Source organism: Tupaia chinensis, unplaced genomic scaffold (genome assembly GCF_000334495.1).
Source record: "Tupaia chinensis unplaced genomic scaffold, TupChi_1.0 Scaffold149011_1, whole genome shotgun sequence".
NCBI classification, from domain to species: domain Eukaryota; kingdom Metazoa; phylum Chordata; class Mammalia; order Scandentia; family Tupaiidae; genus Tupaia; species Tupaia belangeri.
In genome coordinates, this window is record NW_006208857.1 from 1,892,816 (window position 1) to 1,919,662 (window position 26,847).

The following is a 26,847-nucleotide window of genomic DNA, read 5'->3' on the forward strand; positions in this document are numbered from 1 at the left end:
TTCACTGTAGGGCGCGTGCGTTCGCCAGACAGACAGAGAGAGACATAGAGACAGAAAGCGAGAAATCACCCCCCAGGGGGGATGGTCATGCCGCAATCCCTTCTCCTCCATTCTCCTCTCGGGATCTTGGGCACGCACACACGCGCGCCCGGCGTGAGTTTTAAGCCACCAGGTCCAGGACACGAACCGCGGTTGACTACGTGGGAGTCCAGCGACATAACTGCTGGTTCCCCACCCGGCGTGAGTTTTAAGCCACCGGGTCTGGGATGTGAACCGCGGTCGACTACATGGGCGTCCCGTGACATAGCCATTATGCTAACTGCTGGTTCCCAGGAAGACTTGTTTATTCAAGATCAGAGGTTCTGCTTTATGAAGGAGAGTATGTACTTATAGCTCAGGGCATTTCTAACCAGGACTGCATATTAATTGCAGGGTGAAAGAAGTGTTACTTATTCTAAAAATCAGGACTGAAATCATCATAATTTTGTGGACCTACTGACCAGAGATCATCTGATCCCAGCATGAAGTTCCTATTGCCATTATTACTGCCAGCATACCTTTGAGGACAGAAATCACATTCTAGTCTCAGAAATTTACAAAGTGAAGGAAGTTTAGACACCATCTAATTCAACTCTTTATTTTGTAGATAAAGTGCAGAGTTGATGCGTGCCTTGCCAAAGCTGAGAAGTCTAAATTTGTTTTCTTCTCATTGCTTAACAAGTGTGAGGCATGTAGAATTTATTCGAGAATATGTGGTGAGTTGCAATGTGTTAAGCTGGAAGGATATAAAGTTTAATTTAGCACTTCAAAGCCTCCCACAATATGCATATTGTTGTCGAAGGGTTTATTCATTCATTCAAGAAATATTTAATGAGTGCAACTATGTGCTTGTCACTATTTTTAGGCACTGGAGATAGAGCAGAAAGCAAAACAAAGTAATCCCTCCTTTAAAGAATGTACAGACATTAAGTAGGCAAGTAAATAAGAAAATTAATAAATAAAATAGACTTCTTTCTGTAGTAGAGGTGGTTGGGATATTTATAACAGCTTATTTTGCTGAAATTAACAACAAAATATTGGATAAATATATTTTCAATATTGAATATTGGAAGGGCTGTTGGGATTATAAGTAATAGTAGCCTAAAATTGAAAGAAAATGGAGACTAAGGAAACAAATACCTGGCACTAATACCACTTTGACTCTGTGGACATTTTCCCATCTACGCACATTGAGGCATTTATGGGAGCAAAGAGGATAGAAATCTGGGAGTATTGCTGGCTCAGAGTGGGAAATCCTAGTCAAATCAAATCAGAACTCTAAAGGGCTATATTCTTTTTTTTTTTTTTTTTTGGAGAGGTTTTTGCTATAGGGCGTGTGTGCTCGCCAGATAGACAGAGAGAGACAGACAGAAAGCGAGAAATCACCCCCCAGGGGGGATGGCCACGCCGCAATCCTTTCTCCTCCATTCTCCTTTCGGGATCTTGAGCACGCACGCACACGCACCTGGCGTGAGTTTAAGCCACCGGGTCCAAGACTCAAACTGTGGTCGACTATATGAGAGTTCAGAGACATAGCCATACACTAACTGCTGGTCCCATAAAGGACTATATTCTTAGAGTAAAGATGAAATAGAACTAACCTACCTTTATCCTATTTAAGGGACTAGAGAAAATTATTATAGTTTTAAGTAGAAGAGAGGAAAAAAAATATCCTGTCATTGAGAAGTGGCCATGGGCAATCCCCATCATCAATTTATGGCCTAGATTGTCACATGAGAGGACCAGGAATTCTCAGGTTGCGAACCTGGGATGGGACTAGTAGTGTTCCAGGTGCCTGGCAGAAAGAAATACAGACTATCTCCTTAGGAAAGTATATTTATGGTGGGCCTCAAAAAAAAAAAATGCCTCAAAAGAATTTTCAAGGGCATAAAAGAAAGCATAACCAATTAAACAAGAAGTTAAAACATCATGGAATGAGCCAGTAGGAAGAGACAACAAAGTCTAAAGATTTTGAAAACAGCAGTCATAGGTTAAAATACCAAGCTTAAAAATATCTACAAGGGGGGCTAGCAAGTGACATGGTGGTTAAGGTAATGGATTCCACATGGCTAACCTCACAGTTTGAATTTTCAGATATGGCAAATTGAAAAACACACCAGTACATGTGTGTGCCTAAAAACCCAAGAGGACAATGGAGGAGAAGGGATTGTGGCATGGCCATCCTCCTCAAGGAATGATTTCTAGCTTTCCTTCTTTCTCTGTTTCTCTCTAGTGAGCACACATCCCTATGGCAAAAATCTAAAACAAACAAACAAAAAACTACAAGGAATATGAAACTTTTAAAAATTACCTACTAGATTTGAAAACGAATCAATAAACTAGTGTGTGTAGTATAAGAAACTATACACACACACATATATGTATTTATATATAGGTTATATATAGTATGTATATGTAATCATGAATATATAATGTATATATGTATAATATATATTGCATAACAATCTGGTATATATATAAACCATGGATAAGTTTAACAAGTTAGACACAGCGCAAGAGAGAATTCTAACCTGTAATACAAGCTAGAGAAAATTATCCATAATGCAGCATAGGGAGACAAAAGACTGGAAATATGGAAGAGAGCTTAAGAATTATGAAAATAGAATGAGAAGATTCTACATAGGTGTTTCTCTACTAAAAGACAGGAAAGAGAAGAGTTTAATGAATAAGATGTAATGACTGCTAGTTTCATAATCAGCTGTAAAACCTCAATCCACAGAATGAACAATTCCAATGAAACCTAAACAGAAAAAAAAATAAATCTACAACCGACTCTTCACAATGAACAATAGAATATATGACATGACAAAAATCTCAGTAACAGCCCTTACTCAAAAGACAAGTTAACTTCAATAGAGAGACACTTAGATTGTTCTCACAGCACATTGGAAGTAAGAATATGCTTAAATACTATTATCATGTGCTGAAGAGGAAATAATTTCTAACTCAGAATTCTATACCCAAGAAAAATGTCATGTAGAAATGAGAATGATGTAAGTATACATTTACAGACAGCAGAAACTGAGATTTTGGTTCCAGCTGAATCTCTCATTGAAGATTATAAGAATGTACCTCAGAAATTATTCCATGTGGAAGATCATAGTTTTAGGAAGAAAAGAAGAACTATTAAAATGGCAAACTTGTGGAAAACCTACATGACTTTTTTTTTTTTTTTTTGGTCAGAGGGCATGTGTTTACACCACAGAGAGAGACAGAGACAGACAGACAGACAGACACACACACACACAGACACACACACATACACACACACACACACACACAGAGAGAGAGAGAGAGAGAGAGAGAAAGTCCCCAGTGGGGTCAAAGCCAATCTGCAATCCCTTTTCCTCCATTCCTTCTCCCTGTTAGGATCTTGAACATGCATGCACATGTACTTGAAGTGTTTTTCAAGCTTCTGGGGCTGAGACCTGAACCATGGTTAGCCATGTGAGGTTTAGCTCCCTTAAGCACCACACATGAGTCTAGCTCCTGTATAAATCTTGACTATGACAATCATAATGGTGGACCAGCTGGTGGTGTGGCTATGGTGGCTGGATCCCACATGGCTGTCTGTGCGGTTTGATTCTAACTTGGAGGTTTGAAAAACACATTAGGCACATATGTGTGCTCAAAATCCCAAAAGGTGAGCTCGATGGAGAGGGGATGCCAGCATGAGCATCCCCCATAAGTGGATGCTTTCTCTCTCGATGTGTCTATCTCTCACTCACCCTACAGCAAAAAAGAAAAAAAAAAGATAATAATAATGAAAGGAATAATGCTAATGTCTCACAGGGTTAAACAAAGGTAGAATTAAAATATATACAATAATAATATATAAGTAGGGTGGGCAAAAAATGGACCAATAGTGTTCTAAGGTCTTTATATTATCCACATGATATGCTAATTTTTTGTGATATGCTAATTTAAAAATTTATATAGATGCACAGAAGTAAATGATAGTCAAGGAGAGATGTATTACTTTGTCAAATATAATGTAAACCTTTAATAAAAGAGAAAAATAAGTTAAATAATAAGTAAGATAATGTGTTGTTTTTGTGGGAATACATAATTAGACCAATGGAAAAAATGGAAAACCAAGAAGTAGATCCTTGTAAGCAGCACTTATATGCATAAGTGGGTACACAGATGAACTTCTCAGTCAATGCTGCGGGACATTTGGGTGTTCCAACAGAAAATATAAGACTGGACCTTATTTCATACCACTCAAACACCACTCAAAAGTAACAACACTAGGTGTGTATTACAAATCGAATGTGAAAGGTAAGATAAAGTTTTTAAATATATAGAAAGAAAAATGTTTTCATGATCTTGGGATAGAGAACAATGTCTTAAACAAGACACAAAAAAGCACAACCATAATAAAATGTTGGTGATTTTGGCTATATTAAGATTAAGAGTTTAAGTTCCTGAAAAAGACCTGCTAGAGACTATGAGAAAGCAGGTCAGGCGAGTGGGGGAATATATTTGCCACAACTGTAAATCACAAATAATTAGCCTCAAAATATAAAAAGAACTACAAAACAATGGGAAAAGATAGTCCAATACAAACTTGGGGTGGGGGGGACAAGCAGATGGCATAATGATTACGTCGTTGGACTCCCATGGTCGACCATGATTTGAGTCCTGGACCCAGTAGCTTCAAACTCAAACCAAGTGCGTGTGTGTGTGTGTGTGTGTGTGTGTGTGTGTGTGTGAGTGCCCAAAATCCTGAGAGGAGATGGAGAAGGGGGTGCAGGTTGGGCATCTCCCCTTGGGGGGGGGGTGATTGCTTGCTTTCTCTCTCTGTCTCTCCAGTGAGCATATGCGCCTTATAGCAAAAATCTCTCTCTAAAACAAACAAACAAAAAAACTGGGGGAAATATCTGAATAGTTACCTAGCAAAAGAGAAAATTCAAATGGCCAGTCTCATTAGCATCATATCACAGGAACTGTAAACCATAATGAAATACTAAATATACACCTAACAGATAGCCTATAATTAAAGACTTTGTCAATGGCAAGTGCTTGGAAAGGATGTAGAACAAAAGAAACTCTATATACTGCTGATGAGAATGTAAACTGAGGGGGAAAAAAAGAAGATAACAAATTGGAAACAGTTTGGCATTATCTAATAAAACTGAAAATATATTTGCCCTGGGCCCAGAAACTCCATTCCTGGGTCTAGACCCTAGAGAAACTTACTTGTGTGCACAGCAAATACAAGAATGTATATGGAGACACTGTTTATAATAACCCCAACCGGAAACAATTCAATGCCTCACACCACTAGAATGGATAGATAAACCGAAGCACATTTATGTAATTAAGTACTTCGTTGTCATGAAAATGAGCAAACTAATAGCTTTTTACAACATGAGTGAAACAAACAAGCAAAAAAAAAAAAACAGGATAAAAAAACTCATATATAGTTCAGAAAGAGACAACACTAAACTTTATTATTTGAGGATGCTCTCTCACGGGATGGCATTGTCAGAATAAGCCGGGAAATGACTGCTGCACACTTCGGCCTGGTGGATAGATGAAAGGGAGGAGCAGGCTGGGGATCACGTGTGTATTACGGCGAGCAGGGCACTCGAAGGTCTGGCAAAGCTGATCTGGGTTATACTGATGTTTGCTTTATTCATTAAATGTGTGTGCATGTGTGTGTCTGTAAAACGAATCTTTCTGTGTGATCACTATAAAATAAAAACTATACAATGTGCTTATATACTGTACATTAACTCGGTTGGTCAGGGAGATCTTCAGAAAGCTGATGACATGTAGGAAGGACCTGGAGGAGGTGAAAGGGCCAGCCCATGGATGTTCCAGAGGGACTATTCTGGGCAGAGGGAATGGCCCAGGCAGAGGGCAAAGACCCTGAGGTGGTTGGTGCCTGGTGGGTAGAGGAATAGCAGAAGAGCTCCAGTGGGGCTGGAGCAAGCACCCCAGTGAGAGGGAGTGTAGAGGGGTTGCAGTCAGAGAGGTAAAGAGAGGGCCCCCTGGACCACAGTGGGGACATGGGCCTACTCTATGTGAGGGAAGAGCCCCCAGTAGGAAGTGTAGCAGAGGAATGACATTATCGGACAGACATTCCAGAAGAGTCATTCTGGTTGCCGTGGTGAGAAAATGCCGACAGGAAGGCAAGGGTGGGAAGAGGGGGATCAAGGAGGAAGCTATGGAAATAATACAAGTGTGGCAGCCTGGGTCAGGGTGACAGTGACACGTGGCCAGACGCTGCTTCTATTTTAAAGGTGCACCTGAAAGAATTCCATCATGTGTAAAACAGAGAAGTCAAGGAGGACTTTAAGGCTTTTATCCTGAACAATTGAAAAACTAGTTATCCCTTATGGGGATGGGAGGAATTCTGGAGTTGCCCTCATGACAGATATGAAACCGGAGTGTAGGAGAGACATCAGTCAGGAAACTGAATAGCTACCTTTAAACCTAATAACTATATGAGAGGTCTTTAAAATGTTGATAGAAAATAAAGATTATGAAAAAGCTATGCAGGGATTTCAAGCGACTCTTTACACCTAAACAAACTTATACTTTGATTTCATTTTCCACTAACTTTTGAAAGTCCCCCTCATGCCATCAGTTGTGTGAGACCACCGCAGGAAGAGGGTCATCAGTGTGCATGTATTTTCAGCTTTACTTAAGCTGTTATTGCATGCCATGTTCAGAGCCCAGGACTGGCCTGCCAAATCTGTCTGTACACCTTTCGTTCAGGTTTCCCCCTTTAGGTTCTTGCTAAATGGTCACCTTCTCACCCAGCCCCTTCCCAACCACTCTGTTATTATAAGAAGCAACCCACCCTTACAACCCCGTTTTGCCTTGTCTCCAGTGTTTACCACACAGCTAAACTGCAATATGTAAGAAGGGACTTCAAAAGTCCTTCAGAAGGGTCTCCCCTGTTTGGCAAGAGCCCTGGTTTTACCTGATTAATAGTTTATTGTTTACTGTCCCCTCTAGAAATCAACTCCATGAGGGAAGTAGTTTCTGTCTTTTTCATTGCAGTCTTCCCGAGGCCTAAAACTGTAATGGCACATCGGAGGTACTCAGGACTTCGCTTAGAAATGGCCGACTGGGCACATAACTGGGAGGAAGGCAGAGGCAGCTGTAGGTCGATGATGAGGTCGTTAGTGTGTGTGCATTTTCCCTCCCGAGCGACCGTCGTGTGCCGTGGCCTAGCCTGAGCACTGACCCATTGGGTGAGCAGAGTTGCTTCTGTCTTGCCTATTTCTACTTCTCCTTCCCCCTTTCCTGGGCAGTCCTTCCTTCTTAGTCTTTCCCCCAAGCCTTTCCTATTGGAAACCATCCTGAATTTCTTCCATGGAGTTTCCTGTGACTAGTGCCTCTGCTCATGCTCAGTGTACCAGCAGTTTGTGACTGAGGCCTGTGACTCTGTCAGCTGCTACATCCATCCATGTTGTGTGTTTGCAGCTTTGTTTCAGAGTGCAAGTCCTGGAGGGGGGGACCAAACCAGCTCTCCTTGTGTCTCTCAGTCAGATGAGACACTGGCTAACACTGCACTTGGTTATGCCTGAGAAGAAGTTACTGAATTAAAGCTCCAAAAGCAACAGGGATGGTGTCGCTGAATGGTGTTGATGAACTCTGCACAGGACAGCTCGATTGCCTGGAGCTGAGGAGCAGTGCATTTTTACCAGGCTGGTTGCACACATGAGGCACCACTGGGAAACAGCAAGAGGTGCAAGAAGTGGCACTAGACAAATCCCCTTTTGGCCTAGTGAGGAGAGACTGATTACCCAATGCAGTGGTTTGCACATGTGGTCAGATCATATCTGTTGAATTTAATGAACAAAATGAATAATACAGTCATAAGTGGTGAAGATGGTACTAGAAGACCTGGGTTCCAGGGCTGGAATGGGATTGTCGACTTTGGATTTGTAGGGCAGGATTTGAATCTCGGATCATCACTAAATCTTATCTACAAAAGGAACACCTTGCATGGTTGTAGTAAGGATTACTGCTCAGGAGGTCGTGTGTTGAATGATGATGTTGAGAAGGCACAGATGGATCAGCCATAGTTAATAATGATGCTATTATCACCATTCATACCTCAGCCCTGCCATGTACCTTCAAGATCTTGGGCCAATCACAGGGTTGCTTCTTGGGCCTCAGTTTCCTTATAAATAAGACCAAAAGGGCCAGCCCCATAGTGCCTACACAGAGGAAGTAAGAACCCACATGACTGACAAGGATTCAAGTCCCAGCCTTTGTGGCTTGAAACACACATTGGGTGTGCACATGCCCAGGGTATTAATGGGATGAAGAATTGGAGAAGAAGCATTATGATGTGACCAGACCCCTTGGGAGTGATCTCTCTCTCTCTCACTCTCTCTCTCTCTCTGTATGTCACTAGTGGATGCTTATGTGCCCTCTGGCATTAAAAAAATTAAAAATGAATAAACAAATGAGACCAAAGGCTGAATGTGATTGATCCCTAAATACTAAAATTCTTGAATTTCTGCCTTAAGACTAGGTTTGTAGTTCAAACCTTGTGCAAATCACTTTACCTTTTTGTTTTCTGTAAGGCATGTGTACTCACCAGAGAGAGAGAGAGAGAGCGAGAGAGAGAGAGAGAGCGAGAGAGAGAGAGAGAGCGAGAGAGAGAGAGAGAGCGAGAGAGAGAGAGAGAGCGAGAGAGAGAGAGAGAGCGAGAGAGAGAGAGAGAGAGAATGTGAGAAAGTCCCCCCACCCCAGAGGGGAATGGCCACACACCACACTCCCTCTTCTTCATTCTCCTCTTAGGAGTTCGGGTACACACACACATGAGCCCAACATTTTTTTTTGTTGTTGTTTTTTTAGAAGTTTTTGCTATAGGGCGCGTGTGCTCGCCAGACAGACAGAGAAAGACAGAGAGACAGAAAGCGAGAAATCACCCCCCAGGGGGGATGGCCACGTCGCAATCGCTTCTCCTCCATTCTCCTCTCAGGATCTTGGGCATGCACACACACACGCCCGGCGTGAGTTTTAAGCCACTGGGTCCAGGACATGAACTGTGGTCGACTACATGGGAGTCCCACGACATAGCCATTACGCTAACTGCTGGTCCTGAGCCCAACATGTTTTTCAAGTTGCCAGGTCCAGGACTTGAACTGAGCAGCCATTCATGTGGAATCCAGCCGCCCCAGCCACTATGCCAATGTCCGGCCCCAATTCACTTTTCTATCACTGTTTCCTTTTCTGTAAAATGGTCATAGGGCTGGGTTGGTACTCTCTAAGCTCTGAAAGCATGAAAACTTCCAGAATCTTGTGAATCTTGTGAATCTTGAGATGTTGTGGGAATCATCAAAGGTGATTAAAATCTGATTTTTATAGTGGGAAAGAAAATTAAGACCAGAGAAGGTAAGACTGCAAAGAACAGCCCCCTGCAAATCAGGAGACTAGCGAGGAAGGCAGGATGGGAAAGAGGGCTTTCTTAAGTCAGTAGAGTGGTGCTTCTTGAACGTGAATAGGGATCATGTTAAAATACAGAGTCCAGAGAAGATCTGAAGCTGTGCTTGAGATTCTACACTTCACGCTCACAGCTGGTGTGCCGGGTTCACGGACCACACTTTGAGTAGCCAGAGTGTTCTTCAATCCCCAGTTTAATAGCTGGACCACTTACGGGAAAATAGAAGCTGAAGCCCTCACTACTCCTGACTTCATACCCCTTTCCCAAGACTCTAAATCAGATAATGTTTTGGCTATTTTTTTTTTCTCCGTAGTCCTTCTCCCAATCCCAAACATACATACATACACACACACACACACACAGACACACACTCACACACTCACCCCTCAATGCCCTGGCCTCTCCTGCCTCATCAATACTCCCATCACTAGTCTTCACTGCAAAAGTGATTTTGGAGAAAAGAATGTCACACCACATTTTCCAGGCCTTTACTGTCTGGTCGTGACAATCCCAGAGGAGTGGGAAGTGAAAATGTCTACATTGTTAGAGAGGGGTGATGTCATGTCCAGGTTTTCCCTCTTACATGATAGTCATCCTTCCTTAGTCTGGCTGGTGTTTCTCCTGCTCCCCACCCCCACCCTTCACCAGAAGAGGGGCCTCCCATGGAGTGTTTTTCCCATCTAACCTCTCCTACACACACATGCACACACACACACACACACACACGTACACACTCTCCCTCACTCACCCAGACAGCACTGGTTTCCAGCCTTCCTTACCAAGGACTTCTTTTTCACCCCAAGGCCCACAGGGAAAATACTGGCATTTATGAAGCATACTGGGATGAACAGCTGAGCTGGCCAACAGTACCATCCGGGTCTCAGCACCCACAGGCACCACCAGAGGTCTGAAAATGTCCATACCCCGACATATCTGCTACACATTTGCAACTCACCAGGGGATCATTCACACTGCTTGCAAGGACTGCCTGAATCAGATCCCCTTCCTTCCCCTTCCTTCTACCCTCCCCTCTCTGCCTCTCTCTTTCCTTATTTTCTCTCTTCGTGTTTTCCACATATGAAATCCTCCATAGCCAGTGTTCCTATCATCTGCCCTAGAGAAATAGGACCTGAACAGCCTCCTTTCCAGAAAGAGACCTAGAAAGACTTCACTCCACAGAAGCCCATTAGAATTGGCTCTAAGCAAGGCATGCCCCTAGCAGCCACTCCTCCTTCCTCTGCCCTCTTTTGGAGGCTTGTTCAAGGCACTTTCTTCTCATGATGTCTTTGTGCTTCCTGAAATGATCTTTGCTTGTTTGTGATGGGCAGGGGATGGGGAATGGGGACACAGACCCATGGCTGGCTGTTGAGTTGGTCTAGGTTGTTGGTCTAGGGACAGCCACTTGTTATTCCTAGGTTCTAGGAAGAGGAAATGTGGGGACCCTTAGAGATCAAGCAATTAACATTGTGTGTATGTGTGTGTGGGTGCGTGTGTGTAACACAGCAGCAAGAGATTTTTGTACCAAATGAGAATTCTTGATTTCTAGATACCTGGTAGAGAAATCTTATAGTGATATTTTGTTCACCCTGAGGACTGGGAGTCTGAAAATCTCGCTTCTGATTTACCTCCCTTTTTCCTTCAGGATAGCCTCTATACTAGCTATGAGAGGTTTTTGCTATAGGGTGTGTGTGCACGCCGGAAAGACAGAGAGAGACAGAAAGCGAGAAATCACCCTCCAGGAGGGTTGGCCATGCCACAAATTCTTCTCCTCCATTCTCCTCTTGGGATCTTGGGCACACATGCATATGTGCCCGGCATGAGTTTAAGCCACCAGGTCTGAGAGTCGAACCACGATCAACTACATGGGAGTTCAGTGACATGGCCATTACACTAACTGCTGGTTCCATGCTTACGTTTTGAAAGGTGTTCATCTTATCTGTATAGTCAGTTGAAAGCTCACTAATGAAAAAAAATATCAAATCATCTGTGTTGTATGCTCCATGGTCTAACATCTTCATCCTTATTTGTGTGTGTGTGTGTGTGTGTGTGTGTGTATGTGTATTTTACAGATCATTTGGAATCTGATACTAACTAAAGATACTCTTCTCTGGAAAATGTGCCTATACAAAAAAATCTGCATAAGAATTCAGAGGACTCAGTTCTCTGGTTGCTCACCAAGGGATTCCAGCTTAGTAACACCCACCATGCAAACTGACCTGAAGGCTGAGCAACAGCAGTGCTCGATCGTTGCCCTCTGATGTGTGCCTCTCCCTGTTTTTCCTGGACAGATTGCCCTGACATTCTCCATTGTCTTTGGGGTGATTGTGTATCGAATCACAACTGCAGCTGCTCTGTCTCTCAACAAGGCCACACGCTCCAATGTCCGTGTCACAGTGACAGCAACAGCAGTCATCATCAACCTTGTGGTCATCCTCATTCTGGACGAGATCTATGGCGCCGTGGCCAAGTGGCTCACCAAAATCGGTACTTACCGTCACCAAATCCCATGTTGTCTTGGGCCTCCTTAAATGTGGTCAATTCACTGTGTGCAAATTTTTTTTTTAAAGTTTATGTTATTCACAAAAGAGCATCCAGTCATGCATGAGGAAGAGCCGGGGAGAGAGAGAGGGAGAGAGAGACCCTTGACAGGTTTCATCATGCTGTAATCTCCTTTCCCCCTCCAGCTAGTCAGGATCTTGGCCATGTGTACATGTGCAGAGCATGTTTACAATTCAACTTGGGGGTCTAAACCGGGGCTGGCCATGTGGTTTCCAGCACTGCAGTTCAGTTTGCTACCAAATGAGCTACTAGGCTGGACTGAAGTGTGCAAGGTTTTCGGTGACAATGATCCAAAATGAAGAAAGGGATGGAAATGGGATGCTTTGTACAATGCATGTTAACTGAAGGAATGAGGAGATATGGTGTTTATGTTCTTGAGGGCTTGCTGAAGAGCTTCCTTTAAAGCCAGGATTCCTTCCCGTAACACATGTGATCAATAATCCTCTGGCCTATGTTGATTGCCTCACATGATGGGAAACTCACTATCCTGTAAGAATAATCCATGGGGGCTATTCTTCTAACCTAGAAGTAAGACAGATTCAAGGCTTCCTGTTAAAGATTACAGAGCTTTAGCTCTCCTCATTTTCCCAGCAGCAGCATTTGTAAAGTTGAGGAAAGCCTCTTGATACTTGAGCCCAGGAGGGTCTTATCCATCCCAGTATTGTCAGAGGCCCCAGAAAATCCACACATTCCCCAGTCACTGAGTAGACTTCAAAGGGGCATATCAGACTTCCCAAGCTTCAAGCTAGTGAGAAAAATGCAGTGGCCTCAATATTCAGACGTGTCATTTGAGCCACAACCTGCTGTTCCCTGAGCACCATGCTTATTTGATCGAGGGGTGGGGGGTGCTGGGAGTCCAGACTCTTTCCTGTTGTGTTATTCTGGGTGGCCTGGGTGCACCCCTTTTTCTTCTTTGAGCTCAGGGATTTCTCCCTTTGACTCTAAGAATAAGGGTCCCTGCTTCTGGATAACCTAGTAGGAAAATTAAATTCGTAGTATGATGTGTGTTATTTACTGTTAGAAACTGAACATGAGATAGAATAACCACTTTCTCAAAGGAGCCTTCTCATGAAGGCTGGAATATTCCATGATATTCCTTCAGTGCTTTCCCCCAGCCTGATCTCTACTCTTTTCTCTTTTTAAATTCTTTTTTAAAGATTTTTGCTCACTGTGGAGAAAAGAGAGGGAAAGTGAGAAATCATTCCTCTGGGGAGATGGCCATGCTACAAATCCCTTCTCCTCTGTTTTCCTCCTGGGATTTTGGGCATGCATGCACATGTGCCTGGCATGATTTTCAAGTTGCAAGATCTGGGACTCAAACAATGGTTGGCCATATGAGAATCCAGCACAGTAACCACCATGCCACCTGCTGGCCCCAGTCTCTACTCTTAAATGGTACATAGTAGGCCCTTGCTTGAACTTCAGGTTGATATGGGCAGCTTACCATCTAGGGCAGCACTTCTTCTCTCTTCAGGCATGGACCTATTTGTAAGTGTTACCTCCATTCCTTCATAAGAGTCTTGAGAAAAAGAAGAGAGAATTTTAATTTAGTGAATTTAGTGGTATACAGGATTCTCAGGGGACACTTAGAAGGAACATTCAACACTCCCCAAGGACTAAGGGGACTTTGAAGGTGGAGACATCTAAGTGAAGTGCTCAGAAGTAAGTGGTTACAAGGCAGGCGTGAATGCAGGCAGGAGGGAGTGTGTCAGAGGAGAAGGCGAAATGGAGAACACTGCACTGTAGGGAGAGAAGAGGCTCCTTGGACTGAGGAAATGGCACGTGGGCCTTTGGGTCAATGGGTAGGATTTTGGTGGTTTTAATGCCAGTGGAGTAGAAGGATTCCCCACTCAGTACACAGGAGAAAGAAGAGAGGACACATGTCTTGGATGCCAGAGGAGCCCAGCACAGTGGGAGCTCTGTGACCCAGGAGTTGACTGTTACTTTTATTTATTTATTTTTTTGGTGAAAGACCTATGTGTGAGGCTGATGACTCAGTGCTTTTCAAGATGTTTGCTTGAGTTCAAAGGGACAGCCAATAAGCATCTTTGGCCCGATTACTGAACTAGCTGAATAAAAGGGCTAGGTGGAGGGACCAGCAGTTAGCATAATGGCTATGTCGCTGAATTCCCATGTAGTCAACCACGGTTCGAGTCCCAGACATGGTGGCTTAAACTCACACCAGTGTGTGTGCGTGTGTCCCCAGGATCCCTAGAGGAGAATGGAGGAGAAGGGATTGCGGCGTGGCCATCCCCCCCTGGGGGGTGATTTCTAGCTTTCTGTCTCTGTCTTTCTGGTGAGCGCATGTGCCCTATAGTAAAAACCTCTCCAAAAAAAAAGAAACAAAAACAAAAACAAAAGACTAGGTGGAAATAAATAAAAGCCAGGATGCCAGCTTTAAAACTGAAAAAAGCTACATTGGAAGAAGCAGCTCAGGAGAGCCAACTATGGAGCAGGGTACAGGAAAATACCTGCTTCCTGCAGACTCTGTTTCCCAAAGGAAGGAGAGAGGAGGCGGGGAGGTGAAGAATGCCATCAGCTTCCAGACTGATGATAAGACAAGCTCCTGCCCCTCTCTCAGCCAAGAGGAGAAATGAGCAAGGTAGGGAAGAGTGAGCCAGGGTGGTACAATGTATCACACTCCATACACATTGTGGAGTGGGAAGAAATGTCCCATATCCCTGCCCAGTCCAGACCCACAAGTATGTGACTTGATGGAAGCTGCCAAGCAGGGATATAGGCTGCAGCAGAACTGGGAGAGGGAGAAAGATCTAGTGTCCAAGTGGATACACGTGGGCAGGAAGGAGGGAAGAGAGGGACAGGATGTCAATGATGACGTCAAAGTTTCTTCTTGCTGTCCATTTGTGTTACTTTATTTCACTCTTCTCCACCTTCTTTTATTGACAGAGGGCATGTGCATTTAATCAGAGAGACAGAGAGAGAGAGGGAGAGGGAGAAATCAACCCCCTGAGGGAGTTCTGCCACAGTCCCTTATCTTCCACTTCCCCATCTAGTTGAGAACTTGGGTGTGTATGTACACATGCTCAGCATATTTTTTAGCTGTTTAGTCCACGACTTGAACTGTCGTTGGCCATGTGGGATACAGCACCCTTAACCACTAGGCCTTGGGGTGGCCCAACTTCACTTTTCTTACACAGTAAGATGGTAAAGATGGAAGATAGAGTGGAACAATAATCAAAAACTTATTAATGAGTATTCAGTAAGGCTGAATGTGTAAGTCTGGTTTTAATGGAAAATTGTTATAGATACTAGAGACTGTGGGAAGAGGATGGGAGAAGGTGAAAAGTGTGATGAAAGACATTAAAGAGAAAAATAGGCAAAACATTTATGGGACACAGAAATGGATTGTTGTCTGTTGATGATAATGTGTATAGCATCCTCAGTTGGACTGATGTGAGATGTATTTGTGTTGGGTAAATTCACTTTACAAGCCAAGTCATGGACAGTGATCGAATGTATAAAATAAATTAAAATTAAAAAATACATATAGCAAAAAATCGAACAAAAACCTCTTTTGTGCAAGGCCTTACATAAAATGGACCATAAAACAGTTTCTCCATTGTGAAGCTATATCCCATTTCTAATAGCACCTGTTTTTCACACAAAAAGTTCAGGCTAGTGTAGGATATTCAACCAATGTCTAGTGCTCCACAAGAACGACTGTGCCCTTGCAAGGAGATGAAGTTCTCACAAATACATTTTGTTCCTTGTGATAGTGATAATTATAAAGTGTTATTTGTTTCTGTTATTTATTTATTTTTATTTTTATTCTGCCATAGCGTTGGTGTGCTCGCTGGAAAGCAGAGATACAGAGAGAGGGAGTGTGTGAAATCACTCACCAGGGCAGTGGCCATGCCATAACCCATTCTCCTCCATTCTCCTCTGGGGATTTTGGGCATGCGTGCATACGTGCCTGGTGTGATTTTCAAGCTTCTGTGTCTGGGACTTAAATTGTGTTTGACTATGTGGGAGTCCAGTGCCTTCACCACCACGCCACCTGCTGCTCCTAAACATAAAATGTTTCCATCAAAACCAAACCAAACAAAAAACCATGCGTGGCCAGCAAGAGAAGTACTGTGCCCTCATTCACTAAGGTGCCAACTCCAGACTCTCCCCGTAACATGCAAACACCTTTGGTGCTATGCTGATATGAATTAGTTTCCATCTGGGATGCTGGGTCTTCATCAGGAACCCAGGCAGGCATTGTCCTGGATTGTTGCTTGTGTCTCCCTTAGACAGATGTTCCCAGAGGGCTCAGAGAGGCCTGGTTCTGTAACCGAAGGACATCGAATTCAAGAATCCAGCAGAAAGAAGCTTCAAATTCTAGTCTTGGCTCCTTCTCCTTCTCACCTCTGGGTGTGGCACTAACCTGCAGGGAACTTTCCCAGACCATGTTTTTTTTGATTCATCCTTCATTTGCTCTCTCTCTGTCCACTGATCATCACCCCTATCTAGACTTTAGACTTCAAAGTCTAATGACTAGGCTATTGCCTTTAGCCTCTTTTTGTATTACCCCCCCCACCCCCCTGCAGAGGATACATGTGTTTGCCAGAGAAAGAGAATCAGAGAGAGGGAGAGGAGAAAGCACCTCTCCCCTATGGGTATGCCACAATCCCTTTTCCTCCAGCTCTCCCCCTTTCAGGATTTTGGGTGTGCACATGCACACATCCAGTGTGTTTCTCAAGACACTGAGTTGGGGACTTGAACCAAGTAGTAGGCCATGTGGGATCCAACTGTCTTAGCCACTATGTCACAGAGCCAGCCTGTCTTTAACCTCTTTTTAGGAGCCTCTGTCTTAGAAAACATCACCTTTACTCAGACAGTTTGGGAAATCGCTCCCAAACAGCCCCTTAGCTTCCTTTTGCCCTTATGTCCCTTAAAAACTAGCATTCACAGCCCTTCACAGTTTCTTCCCACTGTACTCCTCCACCCACTTGCCCCACTCGACTCACAGTCACCCCATGCTACCCATGGGGACCCCCCATGTCCCCACCCCTTGCCTGGCCCTTGCTGCTGTAACTGCTACCATGGTTCTCAGCCACTTTCCTATTAGAGGGCTCTCGAGGCCTATCTTCCCAAGGAGTCCTTTTCTGGACGCTCAGCCCTCAGTGGGTTTCCTCCAGCTCTGAACTCCACTGGCATGGATCTCTCTCTCATTTGTTCATCCAGCAGCTGTTTACAGAATGCCTACTTTGTGCCAGGCTCAGTTGTGGGAAACCAGCAGTAAACAAGAAGCCAGGTCCCATTCTTATGCTTGACGTTGTGGTAGGGATAAGAGAACGGTAAACGAGAGCTTTTCATGGAGCATAAGAAAGGCGATGTGATAGAGAGTGGTTAGGGTTTGTGCACTTTGGTTCATTTTGTTTGTTTAGAGGAACCCCTGGCAAGGTCTTGCGACACTGTGGTCCTCCTGGCAGCCTTGCAGGCAGCTGGATCGTAGGTAGGCCTGCTGGTACATTTGCTGTGTTCAGGTCAACCTGGGATCTCACCTCTAAACCTTCCCAAATGATGCCAGCATCATACAGCCACTGCAGCTGGGGCGAGGGTGTGTACACTCAGGAAAGCTGTTGAGGTGGTATAACTATAGCCAAGACTTGAACAACAAGAGGGAACCAATTACACAAAAATCTGGAGGAGAACTTGAGGAAGATAGAGCAGCAGAGGCAAAGACTGCAGGAGAGGGCAGGCCTGGAGTGCCACGTGCACGTCTCAGTGGGAGCTCATCGTGTACTGTCTTCCCTTACTGCTGGCATTTGTGCGTGTGTGTCCCCACTATTGGGGTAGACTAGGCTGTGTTAGGGCAACACATTGTACAATTTTGGTTGCTTAGATAGTTGTTTAGGTATTCTTGCTCACACCACCTGTCTAGGGAGGTGTGCATAGATCAAGGCCCCAACCTGATGGATGCCACCATGGACACTGAGTCAGAGTATGAAAGCTGAGGGCTTATAGAGGCTCACAGAGGCTTCAGGCTGGAAGTGTTGCCCATTCCTTCTGCCCACAGCTCACCGGCCAAGACCAGCCTAGTTAGGGAGAGGCTGAGAAATGTGTGGATGTGCACAGCCATTCTGTGAGCCAGAGAAGTCTCTGCTGCTTGCTCCGACCAGGCTGAAGGCTCTCGAGTGAGGTGACTCTGTTTATTATTTATTTTTATCTCCTACACAATGCCTGGCTCAGGGTAGATCTTAGCACATGTTTGTTGATGTAGTTCATGGTGAAATGCATCTCTCTCTTCATTCATGCATTCAAAAGGAAGTTTTCCAGGAATGTCTGTAGGCTAGGCATCCCGGAAGCCACTTTAGAGGCTATGGTGAGCATTTATACATTCATTACTTCAACTCTGTCCACGAAAGTGTTCAAGGAAATACCGAGATGAGTAGGGCAAACTCGGCTATCATGGTAGGATAGTGACTGCCAGATGCAGCAAGGGCATCAGGGGACTCGAAGCTTCCTTACTGGTAAAGGACACACACAGTGACAGAAATGGCCATGAAGCAGGCCATAACCAGTATACCCAGAGGCAGAAGCATGGGCTCAGGGTTCTGCCTGGTCTCGGTGGAGACACAAAGCTGTGGATAATGCCACCTAATGGAATAAGAAGTTGGCCAGGCCGAGGGGCCTCTCTCATCATTCTCACGCTGGGTTTAATGCCCATCTGGCTTCCTGCCCCAGATCTCCTGAGAGCTGAGGAGGCTGCGACTGTGTGCTCTGCCCACCAGGTGCAAACAGCTGGTGTAAACAGCCCAACACATTCCCAAGTGTTTCCTGTAAGCCTTGGAGATGCAAGGCCAATTTCCCAGGAGCATCCCTCACTAGACTCAGGCATCAGGCCTAACTAAGGTCCACTCTTGCCTCGAATATTGATTGCAAAAGACAAACTTTGTTCAATGCTTTGAAAGCCATCAGCTCAGCAGTGGTAAACAGAAGCAGTGGTTGTCTTTGGCTGCCATAATGGTGATGGCAATGGCTTGGCTGCAAGCATGCAGTAGGCCAGGGGCGGTGCAGCACCAGTGAAGCAGAGACAGAGCTGAATCCAGGGGCTGCGGGAAGGAGAGAGTTTCTAGGGAAATGAGCAAAGTCGGGAGCCTTGTCTGAGAGGGAGCCTGGCAGACTAAGGTGCAGCGTGTGGTGTAGTAGGTGCAATAAGCATCAGCAGTTGGCATTGGTGTGTGGGGCTGAGAGTTCTAGTGAATGCGTGGGATGAGGTCTTAGTGCCCAGCGATCTCTTCATTCCTGAAGGAGTTATAGATGGTGGCTACAGAGGAAGGACCCAGGTCCTGGGGGAGGAAGCAAGCAAGAGCAAGGACTCTGAAAACACAGGCAGATGCTAGAGTAGGAGGCAAGGGAGCGAGGGTGGCCCAGCAGACCAGCTCAAGGCAAGGCATGCTTCCTCCTTGGGTCAGAACCCACAGGTTTACTAAGCTTTTGAGGTGAGGGGTTTCTGAGCCCCACCTTTGAGAGCAGGATGGCTAGTGCTCCTGAATACTGTAGGCTCTGATGACAGACATAGGCAGGAGTCTTTAACTCAGAGTTCGCCTGCAAGGAGGGAAATTCTGCTCAGAAGCAGAATGGGGGAGACAGGGCTGACACAGGCTTCTAAGCCAAATAATCAAGCTGTGCTTGCTTGGGTTTCTCGGCGCTGTTCTTAGAAGTGCTGGGCGGCGTGTCTCCAAGTGCAGTCGTCCCTCCCTCTCCATTGAGCCTCACCAGGCTGCAAGGCCAGGCTTACTGCAGGCAGCTGGAAAAAGGTTCCTGAGTCAAATCAGAGGCTCTGATTCTTAGGAAAATGGCTGTGGGTGTGAGTTATTTAGTTTAAGCACTGCTGAGAGCCCGTCCCTGACTGTCACGTCCCAGATGCCACTGCCATGGGGTCAAGGATGAGACAAAAGGAGGAACAGGCAAAAGGGCCAGAGTGTTACTGCATACCTACCATGAAGCGAGCACTGATAGGCATTGTGCATGCTCTGTCCTACATCACTTCACCAAAGCACCGGGAATCATTCAGTTTTTTCATTTTACTTATGAGAAGGCTAAAGAGGTTTGGGAACTTGACCAAGGTGCGTACACACACACACACACACACACACACACACACACATACACACAGCTTACCCTATACCAAACACTGTTCTAAGGACTTTACGTATATCAATATGCTTAGTCTTCAAAATAGGGTAGATAATCTTAACCCTCTAATTTTAGAAATGAGAAGACTGAGACGCAGAGAGGTAAATAATAGACTCAAGGCCCTAGAGCTAGTAAGTGGTAAGTCTGACCTCAATGTTCTTTCTAAGAACACAACACAACTGCTCTGTAATATGTAGTTGCTCTTACTGTCCAGGAAATCTTACAATTTGTTGGGAAAGCAAAAGAAAACACAACCAAGGTTCCAGAAGATTCCAAATGCATTGAAGGGCCAATCCCATGGCCTGGTGCTTAAAAGAGCCAGATTCCACTTGATTATTGTGGTTCGAATCCCTGTTCTGTTAGCTTGAAAAACATACTGGGCACATGTGAGTGTGTACGCCAAATTCAGACGGCTTGAAGAAATAGAGGAGAGATTGGTGGGTAGTTTCTCTCTCTCTTTCTCTCTCTCACTGTCCTTCTCTGTCTCTCTTTGACAAGTGCACACACCCTCTGGCAATTAATACATGCAGTGCACCCACACATAGTGGGATGTGTCTGGGGCCAGAGACAACAAATGGGTCAAATGCCTCAAGCAGAAAGAACTGTAGTGGGAGAAGCTCTGAGCACAGCCACTTGCCTCCTAGGCCCACACGCATAATGGGATATCACAGGTTTGTAGACTTCAGAACTGCATGCTTTGTTAAAGAAGAAAGAACTTTTATAAAGTAATGAAATGCCTCCAGGAGGTCTTGAGTCTAAATTTTTTTATCCTATTAGCTCCGAGATGGCCATTTTGGTATCACTTGGGGTGGTGAGGTCCCGTAGAATGACTGAGGGGCAGCCAAAGGTAATTTATGACTGCTAAAAGAGAAGAGAAAGAAAAGAGAAAAAAGGATGAGGAAAAATCAGTACCAAAGGCACGAATGTCTGCTAGAGCATCAAAAGTTCTTTTGAAGAGGACATTTTAGGTATATATGGATGGATCTAATTTTTCCATCGAGTGCAGCCAGTGTGTGTTTTTAAAGTGCAGGGTGAAAGTGTTGGCTTTACTGGGCTTAATACAGCAGGATGGGGGTTGCTGTGGTGAAGCCTGCTCACATATGGGTGGGTGTGGGCCAGATCAGGACTCAGCCTTTCTGGGGGATACCAGGGTGCTGGTGACATGACATGTGGTCTGAGAGCCAGGTCTGCTGGGTTGGTTCTCTTCCCACTTTCCTGCCATCTCCTGATTCACTGGGTGGCCTCTGTTTGGGGGGAGAAAGAGCCTCTTGCTGTTCTTTCCGTGGAGGCCATGGGAGGTGTGTGGCGAGAGGATTCTGTCTGCCATTGTTTAAGCCCCCTCAGTGGTGTTGGCTTAAATAATTGTAAATTTTGACTGAGAAGGAGAAAGGATGGCAGGAGGCTGTTACTATTAATGAAAAAGATGTGTTTGTGATGATAGCCCAAGTTTTTGGAACAGATCGTAGCTGTTACAAGAAACTCTTATAAATAATAGTTACTTATAATAGTTTAATACAACTCGTAAGAATTCTTTCCCAAACTCGAGCTATATTTTTCCTTAATCACAGAAGCACTTCTCTCTCCGGTTGGCAAGAAGTTCAATACATTCCTCTCCTATCTTTGTGTTGTCTAAGCACCCAGAGATTTAAACCATGTAGAGGAGAAGAGAAAGGATTGTAGTGATTCTTTGGTTTGCCACCTCTTCTCCCAGATACCTTCTAGGGAACTGGAGATATTTCTCTCCTGTTTCTCCTTGACTCTCCTATGTCTCTGACAAAACCACATTCCTTTATAGTTACAATTTTTACAAAATGAATCTTCATTCTTGGTCCTTGGGTCCTCATAATGCCCTTACCTCTCCTCATCCTTTCACTGCTTTAAGTAGTGTCTTCATTAGAATCACTTCACTAGCAAGAAAAACTTTATATTTTTAAATTTTTTATTTTATGATTTCTTATTTATTGGGTCATTGGAAAAGTCATGATGCACTTTTGCTTAGAAAAACAGAAAATATGTCATGACTTTTCTGATGACCCAGTACATTCAATCATTCATTGCATATCTCTATAGTACACAATATGGTTTTTCAATGTATGCATGTAGTATGTGACAATCAAAATCAAGGATATTACCATAGACATTATTTGCAACAGATAACTTTATGTACTTGTGTTCTGTTAAGTGTTTCTTCCCTGAACCCCTCCCATCCATCTTCTACCATCCACTCCCTTCCCACACAGTCTCTGGTGTCTACACTTACCCTGTCACTTATATCTCTGGACCTTTTCATTTCTGCTACAGAGTGCAGACATTTGGTATATATTGAGTGGAGATAATATACAGTCTTTGTCTTTCATAGTCTGGCTTACTTTGCTCAACATTAAATCTTCTGTAGTCATCCATTTTGTATCGAAAGACAGGGTCTCATTGTTTCTTAGTGCTGAGTAGTATTCCATGGTGTATATGTGCCACATTTTTTTCAATCCAGTCATCAGTTCTTGGGCACTTAAGTTGATTCCATGTCTTGGTAATTGTGAATAATACTGCAGTGGACATGGATGTGCAAGTGTCCTTCCAACTGAGTGTTTTCCTATCCTTTGAGTAAACACCAGGAAATTGAATTACTGGGTCATATGGTACTTCTATTTGTAGTTTTTGAGGAACCTCCCTGTTATTTTCCATCGTGGCTATACCAATTTACATTCCCACCAACAGCATAGGAGGTTTTCATTTTCACCACAGCCTCACTTTGAACTACTGGAGGTGCATTCTGTTTCCCGCTGGGATCTCAAGGTGTTGAGAAGCTCAGACCAGCATCTGTACTTACCTAGGGAGATACCTGAGCACGATCAGCCCCATACTCTTTTGAGTCTCATTGATATCCAATATTGTTGTTGAATTGACCACATCGTATCTGACAGGAGAGGATGGACCACTGCTGATATGTTTCCTCCATGCTGCAGGTCCTGGACAGGCCTCTGGGTTCTTCAGGAAAGGGTGATTTTTCCCTTCAGGCTGGGTTCAGTTAAGGGGATGCAGCTGTCAAAGTTCTCTGCTTTCAGGACACTCCTCCACTCCCATGTTGAGGATGTCCTCCAGTACACTGATCCAGAACCAAGGGCACCCTTCCCTCTATGGAAACCTATTCTAGGAGCATACTAAAACCTTTGAAACACAACATATCTGATGGTACATTATTTCAGAAGAGAGGTGACCCTCAGTGATTCTAAGGTAACTTACTGCCCCCAAATAATGCCAAAGTGGTCCCCCTCAGACCTAAGGGGACTCTGTCAAAGATTTTTGGGTAATATGCTGATACCTCTCCCAATAGATGAGCAAATTAACTAGTGGAGGATCTTTCCACACTAAAATTCTGACAGCAAATCTTGGAGTCCTTATATTGTGCTCAGTGCTTTCCATGCCTTTCTTCAACTTGGTCTTCCCAGCAAATTTTAAGGAAGGTGCCATTTCAGGATTTGGACCCTGAGACTCAGAAAGGTAACTGTACTTATCTGAGGACTCTTATATAGACAGGTTTTTTGACTTTCAATCCAGGCCCTCCTCTGTTCCACTATCATAACCAGTTATCATGGAACATAGAAGACCAGAGCAAGAAGGACTTGGAAATCACCCAGTCTAACCTTGACATTAATCTTTGACTTGCTTAAGATCCTGGGTCCTCAAAGCTGGCCAGGTACTTTAAAGAATGGTTCTAAATTCAGACAGTGTTCTGCCCATCTTGGACCATGGCTCACGTAGGGGCTGAAGACTTAATGTATCCAACTTTCAGCTCCTACTTTTTCCTGTTATCTCTTACCCATTCTTCCCATCTCAGAAAATAGTATCACCAACCACTCAAATGTTCATACCAAAACTCTGGTGTCATCCTGGATCTCTGTATTTTTACCTCTAGAATCCAGTCTGTTGCCAAGTACTGTCCATTTTACCTTAAGTCACATCCTAGTTCTGACCATTTTTTTTTTGAAGTTCCACCTTAATATTAGTCAGTTCTTTCATGGATAACAACACACTCTGTCCATTCACATTTCTGTCTTCCTACTCACTCCCCACATAGTTCATTGTCTGTGATTCTTTCAAAATTTAATTTCACTATCTCTCCCCTGTTCAAGAACCTAACGTGACCTCCCATCATAGTTCATGGCCTACAAAGCCCCACATTAACCATGCCCTACCTTCCTCTCCAATTCCACCTCCTAATTTAAGAGGGTATTTAAAAGCTTGTGGAGAACCAGCCCTATGGCCTACTGGTCAAGATCCCACATGGCTACCACATGTTTGAATCCCGATACTTGTGGCTTGAAAAACATAGCAGGCATGTGTGTGTACGTGCCCCAAATCCTGGCAGTGTGAAGGATTGGAGGAGACGGGTTGCAGTGTGACCATGCCCCTTTGAAAAGTACTTTCTCTCTGTCTCTCTGATGAGCATATGTATGTTCTGGCAAGTAAAAAAATAGTTTGTGGAAAAATGGAATTAAAATACAAGTTAACTTGGTGCAAAAATTTTGGAGATCCATGCATAGTTTTTCATATTATAGGTTTCTATAAACTTTCCGAAGACCTCAGATATTGCTCATGTTCAGCATACTCCAGTTACTTAGAACTATCTCTCCCTTGCACAGTCTTGGGACTTCCTTTCTCCAGGTCTTTGCCCTCCTGTTGTAATCACTTGGAACACCTTCCAACTCTTTGTGCTGGCTCTTCCTTCTCTTTCAAGTCTCAGCTTAGCAGTCACTCCTCAGAGGCCTTTCCTGACCAGTCTGACTAAAACAGTGTTGCTGTCACCTTTTCATTTTCCTTTTTATCTCCCCACATAGTCTTTTAATATCATTGCTCTCTGATGGTCTTGTTGGACTCCCTCTCCCTTCTAGACTATAAGTTCCACATAGCAGGAGCTCACTGATTTTTCTCCCACTACTTCATAGACATTTGTGCATTATGCAAAAATATTAATAGTAAAGATAGAACCTTTTCCTTTGGGTTGTCTTTTCCTGGGAAGACATGAGGGGGTGGACTGGGGTTGGAATGACACCGTTTCTCCTCAACAGGGGCTTGACTTCCAAACTGTATTTGTGAGATGACCTATTGTGTTGTGGGCATATCTGTGATCATGTCCAGGGCACACCCACCTGCCCTCTCCTGCTCTTGTCCTTGCCATGGGGAAAATCCCTTACGGGATAGCTGCAATAATCAAGTGGAAGTCCACGTGAAGTGCCTGACACATAGTGCGTGCTAAATATAGGATTCTCATGATTGTCCCATAATAGAACAGTGTCTTTCTGTCTGTCTGTCTCTCTCTGTACTCCTTTTCTGTTTAGAACCCTTTTTCCGTAGCATGAGATGCCCTAAAAACATGGCCACCTTGAGCTTCTAGCCAGCACAGCAGGTCTTGTGCCCCTTTGTCCAAGAGTTACCTTCCTGACTCTAAGTAAGAGGGTGTCCTTTGTGTTAAGGAACTTTCTAGGGCTGCAGCAGCACCATCCGGAATCTCCACTCATGTGCCTTCAACTCCCTTCGGTGATATGCCAGCTACCTATTACCCAGATGGCTGACTTCTCTCGTACTGGTTCCCTCCCCATGGCACAAACGAGGCCACAGCCTCTCACTGGAGGCTCAGACAGTCCCTCTATCCACGCACCTCCACACCTGGATGGCAGGAAGACCAGATGGTTGGGCTGTCAGAAAACACAGCTGCTTGCAAAAAGGCTCAGTGTACAGGCTCAGGCCTTCCGTGCTGCTGCCAGAGTAGTGCCAGGCTGGTGCCAGCTGAAGTCTGCACTGGGCAAGCTCTTCATCGTGTCTTGTTGCTGCCGTTATGGATCTGCTGGCTGTGCGTGGGGACGCCAGTTACAAGGAGCTGCTTCTTCAGGGCTCAGACCTTGCACTGGCATCCTTTCACTGGTTACGCTGTTTCCAACTGATTAGGATAGAGCTCTGGGGACTCTGCGTCCTGAGCTGCCCTCTGGGATGAACTTGAGCTTTCATACTAATTATTTTCCAAGGCAGTTTGCAGCTGGGCCATTTGCACTCATATTTTTTCATGACACGATGCACCAGAGGGTCTAACACGTTAAAGAAAGAAGGGGGTGGGGTGGGTAGTGGCTCTTGTAGGAGAACTCTATCTGATGTCCTTTCTGGTCCAATATGGCATCTTCTCTCTGTTGCAAAGATTAGCTCCCACACTTAGGAGCAAGCAAAACCTTCAGGTGGCCTAGCCTCAACTAGGGGCTTTCTGGAGAGGGCCAGAGTTTGGGGACACATGCATTATGGACAGGGTTGCCTGCCTACCTCCCCGCACCCTCTCCTCTTGATGCTTTTCCTCTGTATCCCTGGAACAAGCAAAGGGAGCTGAAGGTTCCTAAGTTGGAGTTGTATGAAGCTGAAGGCTGGACCATTTTCTCATGGGGGCTCAGATCCAGACTGCTCCAAGGTCCGTGTCTTGTGAGGGGATCCCGCATATTCTATAATGCAGGTTGCCCTTCCTGCCCTGGAGACACTGGCTCCCCTAGGTGTGTTGTGGGAGTGCCTGTTTCATTTCTTCAGCCACGTTTCTGTCACAGGCAGGTGAGGCTCCCTGTGTTGGCTGTTGAAAGGATCTCAGAGTCAAACTGGAGCTCCTCTGGTTTGGGCATCCTCCTTCCTGC

At 44.6% G+C, this 26,847-nt stretch overlaps 1 protein-coding gene across 1 annotated transcript in view; it reads left to right on the forward strand.

Moving 5' to 3' along the window:
- The window catches only part of ANO2 (anoctamin 2), a 434,288-nt gene that overhangs the window by 325,999 nt on the left and 81,442 nt on the right, over positions 1–26,847 (forward strand). The window contains exon 15 of the mRNA XM_027769235.1: positions 11,767–11,962. Coding sequence (XP_027625036.1) covers positions 11,767–11,962 — 196 coding nt within the window. The remainder of the gene's footprint in view (positions 1–11,766; positions 11,963–26,847) is intronic.